Here is an 11,044-nt window from a genome sequence, read left to right on the forward strand (position 1 = left end):
AGTGAGGCCCGTTTACTTTATTTTCCTCGGGGCTTTTATACCCTGAGTTATACATGCAGCAAGGTGAAAAATGCAGAGTCAACTCAACATTCCATCAGTAATAACTTTTATCAATATCAGGTTCTTTCCTGCAAGAGTCTTACTTTTTGTACATTATCTTCTGGCCCAGAGGCCTGTTGATATTTTATGACCTCTTTTTGATAAAGGTTGGTCAGCCAGAACAATAATTCCCCTTAAAGTGTTTCTTCTTAAATTCCTAGCCTGCGTCACCCTTAAAGTACAGAGTTACATTTTTATGGAGCAAAGATTCATCGGGTTACAGCAAAGAAAGAACTTATTAACTCAAAGTCTAATGTTGCTAATGCTAAGGCTGTTACTTGTTTCTACTACATCCTGACTATATGCACTCCCAGGAACACAATGGATAAGGGATGTGAGAACTTGGCAGCAAGCATAGGCTCAGCAATATTGCAAGAGTCTGGATAAACCTGCCAAGTAAGCTAGAATGCTAACAGGGGGGTTGAAACACTCCTTTCATGCCCAGGAGATTTATCAACTAGAGCCCTAAGTTAACTCTTTGTTCAGGGACAGCCCTCTGTTAATGTCAGAAGTGTTGATGAAAGTCATGAAAAAAACAGATTCTGGTTTTGAGGTAGATGCTCGAGCAGGTCCAAGGGGTCCCTTGAGTCCTGATCTCGCCTTTGCCCATCAGGCCTCTTCCTCATGACCTTTGCCATGGGCAGGATTCTCCACGCTGGCTTCCAGCAACTGTGAAAAAAAACATGTTGACTAGGATGTAAAGAAACTGAAATTGTTTCACATTGTTGGTGGGTATATGAAATGGTACAGCCATGATGAAAAGTATCATATGGGCTTCACAGGTGGCGTTCGTGGTAAAGAACCCACCTATTAATGCAGGAGATGTAAGTGACTTGGGTTTGATCCCTGGGAAGATACCCTGGAAGAGGAAATGGTAACCCACTCCAGTGGTCTTGCCTGGAGAATTCCACGGAGAGAGGATCTTTGCAGGCTATAGTCCATGGGTTGCAAAGAATGGATTGTTGGTGGAACTATGAAATGATACAGTTCAGTTCAGTCAGTCAGTCATGTATGAATCTTTGTGACCCCATGGACTGCAGCACGCCCAGCTTCCCTGCCCATCACTGCCAGGGGCCAGCGTGAGGAACTCTGCCCATGGCAAAGGTCATGAGGAAGGAGGCTTGGCATATGCAAAGGCGTGATCAAGCCTCAGGAAACCCCCTGTTCCCGAGTATCTACCCCAAAACCAGAGTCTGTTTTATGCTCTCCCCCATAACCGTTTCTCTCAGAGAAGGAGTAAACGCGCAGCTCCAAGGCAATAAAAATTCCTGGGAGGGACAAGAGTGTTTCAGCTTATGGACCCCTCTGAAGGTTATCTAGCCCGCCTGTATAGGTTAGTCCAGCCACATGTGATTGTTTACAGCCTCCCAATCTAAGAGGCACGAGATGTTTTAGACTTACTAAAGGCAAATTCTTTTGGGGAGTTAGCAATTATTAGTATAATGGGTTGGTTAGGAATTATATTGGTGAAGGGTTTTTCATTTGTTGTGTCAATAATTGCTGCTAATTCCCTGCTCTGGGTGGGACAAGGGTGTCTCAGGTCAAACTTCTCTGCTGACAGACTAGCTTGTGTGACAGGATTATCCATACTGCTGCCACATGATTGTTTACTACCTCTTAACCGTAAACAGCACAGAGAGTTTTGGAGTATTTTGAGAGTCTTAATTAGCATAGGGCTTTTTCTTCTTGTTGAGTCAATGATTGCCGCCAGGCCTCTATATCCTTAGGCACCTGGAAATATATTAATCAATGTATTCGGAATATAGAAAAGGAAATATAGTAGTTTTTAAGGTTAGCAATACTAGGCTTTTTGAGTTAATGAATTTTCTCTTTTGTAATAGATCACTCTACTTTGTTATAAACCACTGTGTCCTTGCTATGTAAAAATGTAACTTTATCACTATCTTAAGACTAAATAGATCATAAGGGGAACATTGGTGAAAGGATTTTCATTTGTTGGGCCGATGTTTGCTGCTAAATCTCCATGTTCCCTACCTTTATAATGAATATAACTAGCATATAGGAGAAATAAGCATTAACCTTTAAGTATATAGGAGAAATAAGTATTAACCTTTAAGATTAATCATGTTAACCTTGGGTTAAATAAATTCCTTTCTTGATTGTAACTCACAACACCCTCACCCTATAGGAATGTAACTTTATTTGGATGGTGGTGCCTGGTTTAAGAAAAAACACCCTTGGAAGAAATAAGTTTTTGGTTATCAGAAAGAGAGGATCATAAAATGTCAGCAGATCTCATGGCCAGATGATGTAAAATCCCTAAGACCTTTTTATGTGAGGCACCTGATTTTGATTAAGGTCAGGACAGCTGACCCCCGCCTGACTCTGTATTCATCCCTATGTGTAACAAAAGGTATATAAGCAAACCCAAAAATAAAGAAATCAGATCAGTTTCCAGAAAGACTGATTCCCCCATGTCGTTCTTTCTTGCTCCTCGTTTTTCTGGCTGAATTCCCATCTGGAGCATGGATGCTATTCCACATAATCCAAGTTATTCAGCCTCTTTTTCTCCACTAACCTTCCTACTACACTATCCTTTTCTAATCTCTCTATATATCTGTGATTAAATATGTATTTTTCCGAAGATGCCAACGCCGTCCCCCACCTTCAAATCACCCTGGATCCACCGGGGCTGGACCCCGGCACATCACAAACTCCGGGTGCTTGCTCAAACTCATGTCCATCAGGTTGGTGATGCCATCCAACCATCTCATCCTCTGTCATCCCCTTCTCCTCCTCCTTCAATCTTTCCCAGAATCAGCGTCTTTTCCAATGAGTCAGTTCTTTGCATCAGGTGCAGCCATGATGAAATGTCCTATATAGTTCTCCTCAAAATTAAAAAAAAAAAATGATACAATCAAACATTTGATAATATACTAAAAAAGCAGTCTCTCTGAGATATATGCATGCCTATTTACATAGCACATTCTTCCTCATAGCTAAAAGGTGGTGGCAACCCAAGTGTCCCTTGGTGGATGAAGAGATAAACAAAAATCCATCACATACCATGTAATGGAATATTAGTCAGGCTTAAAAAGGATAGAAATCCTGTCATATCCACGTTGCCCATTTGCAACATGGGCACACCTTAAGGACACTGTGCTAAGTGAAACAGTCAGACCCAAAAAGACAAACGCTGTATGTTTTACTTATCTGGGGCACCTGAGGAAGTCACATTCATAGACAGAAAGTAGAATGATGGCTGCCAGTGGTGGAGATAAGGGGGAAGCAGGGAGCTATTGACCAGGGGTATGGAGTTCCAGGTTTTTAAGATGAAAACATTCTGGAGATCTGATTCACACAAGGTGAATATGCTAAATACTACTGAACTATACAAGGAAAATTAGTTATAGCAAAAGTTAGATTTTACATTAAAAGGTAGACACTTCTGAAGCTTATTATAAAATCAACATCAAAACTACAATATAGTCCTCCAATGAAATGTGTTTATTGTCCACCTAAACACAATAAACAAACTAGAGCTGTATTGTGTATATTTTGGAGTTCAATGACTGATTAACACTCAACTCAAATTATAATCAGGCAATTGGTGTGAGTTGAGAACCTACTATGTACCAGCAGCTTGCAAAGATATAACATGATGAAAAAAACAAATAAACCACTTCTAACATTGTACAGTGATCTTCACTACAATCTGACATGTTGGTTTACATAGAGGTAAGGTCAAAGTGCAGAGTTTAAAAATCATTTTCTTCAAGACTGTTGGAGAATTTCTGCTACATCTAATATTGAACCAGCTTTCCTGATTTAGTCAAATTCAGAATTAATGATCTTTTAGTAAGATTCACTGATTCCTTAATATTTGTACCATTAAATTTTACTATAATAGATGATGGCAAATCTACACTTGCATAGAAAAATATTACATTTTCCATTTTCCTTTAGAAATTTTGATTAAGGTACTAGAAGAAAACTTACAGAATGAAAAAATACAGTGAGGAAGAAGAAGAAGAGGGAAAGAGAAAACAATGAAAGAAAGAAGGGGGAAAGTGGGGAGCAGTGAGATGAAGAGAGAAATAGAGGAAACAAGGGAGAGTGGGAGACAGAATGCTATAACTTGGAAGAAAAGATATTTTGGAGAAGGACTGGCAAAGGTAGAATTAATTATGAAGGCCGGATATGAGACAGTGGGAATACGAATTGAGCAGAGACCTTGAAGGATGTCCCATTTGAGCAGCAGTGAGGAGCAAGCTGATGGCCCGGGTGTTGCAGTCCCTCCCCAGCCCTCCAGAGCAGGAGAGCAGGGAGATGGAGAGCTGTGATCAGAAAGACAGGACGCGTCCTCGCTGATGATACAGGGAAGAGAGGACACACTCCTGGTAGTGGCCATGGGTGTGATGACCCTACCAAAGGGAGGCACGACAAGGAGGCCATTGACTCAGTCCAGGCTGTGTGTTGGGTCCTCGGAGCGCAAGGATGGATCTCTGAACAGGCAGGTGAACACCAAGGATCCAGTTCCCCCTGGGAGTGTGAGACAGAGGGCCAGGGAGCTGTGCTCACCACCAAGAAGTGCATCTTCTCTCTCCACCCCCTCCTCTCCGCAGCAGCACCAGGGCCTCCTTCCTTATGCAGAGATGTCTGTGCTGACAAGACACCATCTGTTAGTGCGGCAAGTAGTCAGGACACTGTCACCAGTTAGGTAGATGGTAAAGCCGATAGTTTAGTGGTGAACTGTGCTGCCGGATCCGTGGTCTCCAAAGGGAAAGATTTAACTCCAAGACCAAAGCCAGTCTCAGTCAGAGTTTTGCGTAAATTTTACTTAAAGTGGAAGTGACAGAAAAATCTGTCATATAGAAGACATCATAAGGGGGCATAGACATCAGAAGGGGGCAGGAGAGTGCCCACCTCACTAGTTTAAGCAGGGCCTTGTATACTTCTCAACTAGCTGCTGAGAACAGATGAAATATACCTCAAGGCTGTGGGAATTTTGTCCAGACCCTTTCCCGTAATATACATCCTGGGATGGCATCAGTGTGAGATTAGCCAGAAGGAACAGGTTAACCCAGAGCTCAAGGCTATGGAAGTCTTTACCTGGACTGTCTTCCTTAACGTACACCCAAAGCTCAAAACAACAACAGCAGCAGCAACAAATGGGTATGCCTTTGAACAAGAGACACTGCTGCCTGCAAGACCTTCGTGTCTAAGGCAAAGGAATGTGGAAAAGAAGGAATGTTTACCTCCTCCTTGGAGGGTCTTACTTAGGCATGGGCTCCTTATCAACCTGCCTAAGTTAACTCTCTCAAAGAGTCAGTGGAACTTTGGGTGTCAGGCATCCTTGTTGGCTCCCTGGGGCTCCCAGCTGCTGTCTGAGGGGAGAAACCCAGGGCAGGGAGCACTAGGAGAATCTGAAGCAGGAGCACAAGTGCTCCCTGCTTCCCTGTTGGGTGGCGGCAGCAGCGAACAGAAGGGGGAGGGGAGGAACAGCCCCACTCAGGATTGAAGGGAAGCATGGGCTTCCTAACTCCTCTAGTTGGTTCTGGGTGATCCCATGCCATCTCTAAGGAAGGGCCAAGGCTGAGGGTCCCAAGGCCCCTATTAGGTAGTCCAGGGAGATTGCTGAACACAGATTTACAAAGATTCAGCCTTAAAGTAGAGAGAGAGATCTCACATTTTTTTAGTCATGTACCTTCACTGGTAGATTTTGAATTGGGGCCCATATCCTGCTTCAAACACTCCCTGTACATAACTCTGCCCACTGTGTGTTATCAGACTTTAAGTTTAGGGTCTTATCTGTGGACCATTAGTCTTTTGGTGGCAAAGATACCTTATCCACCTTTGCATCTCACACTTGTGTGTGTGTTTCATGATGTGCTTCCTTGAAAGGTTGAATAAGATGTTCAATGAAAGAATGAATTGGGTGAATGAGGAATGAATTTGTCAAACCAAATGCAGTGCCTCCCCTCAAAGTCCCCTTGTCCTCTCCTCAGGACACTGTCTCTCTGGCCACCCTCCATCACGTGGCTGTGTGCCTCTGCCCCAGTCTCCTCAGGGCATCCTTCACGTCCTTGTTTCTCAGGCTGTAGATGAGGGGGTTGAGCATTGGGATGACCAGGGTGTAGAAGATGGAGACCACCTTGCCCTGCTCCATGGACTCCACAGCCCCCGGCTGGGCATACATGACAAACACAGTCCCATAAAGGAGGGACACGGCTGTCATGTGGGAGCCACAGGTGGAGAAGAGCTTGTGCCTCCCTCCTCCTGAGCACATCCTCAGGATGGTCACTGTGATGTAGCCATAGGAGATGAAAATCACGAGTATGGTGCCCACAATGATGAGGCCACAAAGGCCAAACAAGAGCAGCTCATTGATGGTAGTGTCAGCACAGGCAAGCTTGAGCAGAGGCGGCACATCACAGAAGAAGTGGTCGATGTGGTTGGAGCTGCAGAACGGGAGGCTGAATGTGAAGCTGGTCTGTAGGATGGAGTTGAAGGAGCCCCCAGAGTAGCAGCCCAGCATCAGGCGGGCACAGACCGAGGGACGCATGGTGATGGGGTAGCGCAGGGGGCTGCAGATGGCCACGAAGCGATCATAGGCCATCACGGCCAAGAGGAATCCCTCAGTGGTGACCAGCAGGGAGAAGAAGAAGAACTGGGTGGCACATCCCTCAAAGGTGATGACCTTGGAGGAGGACAGGAAGGTGGCCAGGGCCTTGGGGGCAATGACAGACGAGTAACACAGGTCCACAAAAGAGAGGTTCTTGAGGAAGAAGTACACTGGGGAGTGCAGACGGGCATCCAGTGTGATGACCACGATCATGGTGAGGTTCCCCAGGACGGCCACCACGTACAGGGCCAGGAACAGAGCAAAGAGCAGGGCCTGGGTCTGTGGGCCACCCCCAAATCCATCCAGCACAAACTCCTGCAGAGGCATCACTGAGAGGTTTCGATTTCTGAGGGGTGACATGGCCCTGAGCTGATGATACCCAGAGAAGACAGCAGAGAGCAGGCAGGGGCAGCATAGGTAGCAGGTCAAGGTCACAAGGTCATATCTCTTGCAGACCAGAAAGCCTTCAGTGCCTCACCGTCCACTGACTAAGAGACCACAGCTGCCCATTTCTGATGCACTCAGACTAACCTAAAATGCAAAGATTTCCTCCAATTCAGTAATTCATAAATATGCAGATTTCATTCCCTCTGTGGGAAAGTCTGAGCTGCTATTTGTTGGGGCAGGGGCTGGGTGCTTCAGTGAGACCTTGCAGTGTGAGCAGCATTGCAGCCCCTTGTCCCTCCTGTCAGAGAAAAGCTTTCCACCCCCAAGGGAATGCCCCCTAATGGTATCATTTCCACACTTGCTCATGTATGTTATCTTAAATTATCTGAGCCTCATTAACAAATTCATTAATTTTAGTAATGTGAGCTCATTTAGGGCCTCATACCTACCTGCTCTTGAGTTGGTGATGATTCCATCTCCAGGCAGGGAACAGAGCAGGAACCAGCCCCCATGAGGCAAATGTGTGTGTTTTCTGTCTGTTTCTCCTTCAACTCCTGAGCCCCATCTCAGCTTCACTGTCTGAAGCCTGGACCATGGTGTCATAGTGTCAGCAGAGCACTGTGCATCCTTGAGGACCTCAGGGAGCCTCCTGCCAATGTCCCAATGTTGGAAAAAGTGGAGTGGGGACAGCCCACCTCCATGGTCTGAGAAGCAGCAGGACAGAGGCTGTAACACCTTCAGGAGATGAGCATGTCCTTCCCCACCCTGGCTCCTGGGAACACCCTGTGAGGTGACTGATAAGAGCTGTGGGGGCCTCCAACACTGTCACATCTGTTCAATGTCTGTGTCTCCTGCATGGTTGAGGAACGGCTGAGTGGGGAACAATGGTGGGCACAGAGCCATGGTGCCTCTCGGGGCTGGGGGGTGGGGACGTAGGGTTAGTGAGAGGGTGAAGGCTGATTTCAGAGAGATTCCATGCTTCTTAGAGGTCAGATCTGCAACCTCATGGAGCTGGCTGCCTTCGGAGGGAGAGAGTTCCCCAGAAGTGGGGGTGTGCAGGCAGAGGGTGGTGGTGAGTGGTGCCTGTTGAAGAGCAATGGCTTCCATGTTACTTCCCAGCCTGAAGTTCTTAGAAGGTGATCCATGAGAGGCAAGACTTTACAGTAGAAGTGCAAGTGAAAGAGTGGGTTGTCCAGCATATCCTTCCTGGGCTATTTGACTCCAGCCCTCACATGACAACAGAGGGGACAGTCAGACTAGGGATGCCCAGGATGGCTCCTCTCAAATCAGGTTTAGATCTGGGTGTTATGGGTGGAGTTGAGGGTCTGTCTGCCCAACACACCTTGGTCATCCACCCCGTACACAGAACCCCCTCTGTGCATACCTGAGATGGCCATGCCCTTGTTTTCCATCTTGGCTCACTCGCTGCTCATGCACACATCGGAACCACTTTGACCAGAGTGACCAGCTCTCTCATCCACCATTCTCAGGCAGGCTGTCTTGTTTCTTTATCCCCTGGGCTTCCCAGTTTCCTGTTTCTTTTCTGTTTCCCAGGACAATTCATCCACCTCAGAAACCTTGGGTCATCACAACAGTGACCCCTAGGATGCCTGGGGAAGCATATGAGAAGAGGTTGACATTTTCATCCTGAAAGCCAAGTTGTGGTTTGATTTCTGAAAAACAAACTCACATCCCTTTGTCTTGTTGAAATGGCCCAGTAGGGCTGTGGTGGCCACTTCAATAAACCTGCCTCTGAGTTGATCCTGAGAAACACTTTCCCAGATGAAGCAGAAGAATCAGTGTTGTCTGCAAGACTCAATTTTAGTGACTGCATCCCAAGTCCTTTCATTGTGAATCTAGTAACTCAGGTGTGGTCTGAGGTCCTGCAGAAACAGCAGGACTGTGACTTATTCTGAAATTCAGAATCTCAGGCACTGAATTAAAACCTACATTTATACAACATTCCCTGATTATTTCTACTCTCGTTAAGCTCAGACCCATTGCCCTAACTGACCCTGCCCAGGGCAATTGGGAGTGGGGGAGCTTGTTGTCCAGGCTCCAGGCTCCCAGGACTTACCTGTCGGTGATGCTGACCACGCCCTGCTGAGTGAAGACCACACTGCTCCTGTGATGTCAGGAGGGGCATGGCTTACCCAGGACCCTGTGCTCCCAGGGAGGACAGGACTCCTCACCAGATCTGTGCTGATGATAATGATGTAGCACTGAGGACCCCCTGCATCATCCACCTCTGGCTTCCTGTGCAGGGAAGTGAGAGTGAGGAGGGTACAGAGTAGGGAAGCAGGCTCTGGATGCAGGAACTCCTGGGTCTTGATGGAAGCAGAGAAGGGGATGGACTCAGTCACCAGACTCTTCACATTATCTGTCCTCTGGGCAACATGTCAGGTTCCTGTACCTTGGGGTCACTCTGCTGAGAAGATGCTCTCTATTTGCAGGTCTGGGACTTGAGGCCTCGAATGGCCAATTAGGTGAGACCTGGGCTTCTGAGTGCACTGGGACTCACAACCCGCTGGGTCCCAGGAGCTGCAATCCTGTGGCCAATCGTCCTTGGATGCATCTCAGTCCAGTACAGGGTGGGGCAGGAAGACTGAAGTCCATGAGGGAGCCCTCAGTGTGGGTAAGGCAAACAGTAGAGAAACACAGACAACTTATACGGACTCTATGGAAGTCCTTGGAAAGATCTCCCTGGGCAGCAGGTGGGACCTCCTGGCCCACAGCCCTTTCTCCTCCTCTGCTCCATCCTAATTTGTTGCTGTCAGGAAAACTGACAGGTGGGGATTCTGTACCCAGGGCAACAGCACAGCCCTTTCTATGACACTTATTAGCCTTATGACCCTTTTTCATGCTAAAATTGTCCTATTTTTGGCTATTTGCATTCTCTTCAAGGCAGCCCTACACTCAATGTGCTCAGTAGCTTCAGATGTGTCCAACTCTTTGCAACCCCATAGACTATAGCCCACCAGGGCCCTCTGTCCATGGGATTCTCCAGGCAAGAATACTGGAGAGGGTTGCCATTTCCTGCTCTGGGGGATCTTCCCGACCCAGGGATCAAACTCATGTTTCTTATGTCTCCTACATTGGCAAGAGAGTTTTTTTACCACTAGCATCACCTGGGAAGCACTAAATATATCCACTAAAAAAATGTTAATCCTGGCTGGAAAAGGAAAACCAATATACAAATGTGATAAATGTTTAATATTAAAACACAGAAATTATGCTGGATAAAGTTTTATTGTAAACATTCTTTTAAAAAAACATAAGACTGGGTGGCTCAATAATTATTTGAAAAAGTAGGTTTCAGGACTAAATGTTCATGTGGTGACATTTTATAATGAGAATGTTTTATCCTGGATAATGTGAGCTTTCAACTGGATAATGTGAAATTTTAAATTTGTGTAAAATAAATGGAGATTTAAAATATAAAAACTGATAGAATTAAAGTGAAATGCATACATTCAAATTATAGTTGATGTGTTAACATACTTCTCAATAATAATGAAACAAGGGGAAATTGTAGTCATTTGTTAGACTGATTCAAAATATTAATTTAATGGACCCACTTGGCATAGATGAGCATTATACTCAGCAATTTCAGAATATAAGTTCCCCTGAAGCACACTGAACATCATTGTAGTAAGGTGAACAGTGTCTCCCTCTAAAAATGTCGACCCAGACATTCAGAAGGTGATCTTATTTTAATATAGGGTCTTTCCAAATGAATGAGTTAGGATGAGGTCATGTGGGATTAGGCAGACCCTAAATCCAATGACCGGTGTCCTTATAAGAAGAGGGACTGATACAGAGACACAAGACACATGGACAAAGGGCATGTAAAGACTGGGCAGAGATTGGAATGGTGCGGGAACAGGGGCATGAATGCCAAGGATGCCAGGCGCCTCCAGGAAGCGGCAAGGAAGAATGCTTGTCTAGAGCCTTCAAGGCCAGCAAGCCCTG

The 11,044-nt window shown here is 45.9% G+C and overlaps 1 protein-coding gene across 1 annotated transcript; it reads right to left on the reverse strand.

Moving 5' to 3' along the window:
* Window positions 6,095-7,045, reverse strand: LOC102183565 (olfactory receptor 12-like). The gene has a single exon (XM_018046476.1). The coding sequence runs from the start codon at window positions 7,043-7,045 to the stop codon at window positions 6,095-6,097; it is 951 nt and encodes a 316-aa protein (XP_017901965.1).

The sequence above is a fragment of the Capra hircus genome, chromosome 3 (assembly GCF_001704415.2).
Source record: "Capra hircus breed San Clemente chromosome 3, ASM170441v1, whole genome shotgun sequence".
Lineage (NCBI taxonomy): Eukaryota > Metazoa > Chordata > Mammalia > Artiodactyla > Bovidae > Capra > Capra hircus.

Excerpts from the sequence above, each read along its gene's own strand:
- LOC102183565 (XM_018046476.1), bottom strand. The coding sequence starts at position 7,045 with ATGTCACCCCTCAGAAATCGAAACCTCTCAGTGATGCCTCTGCAGGAG.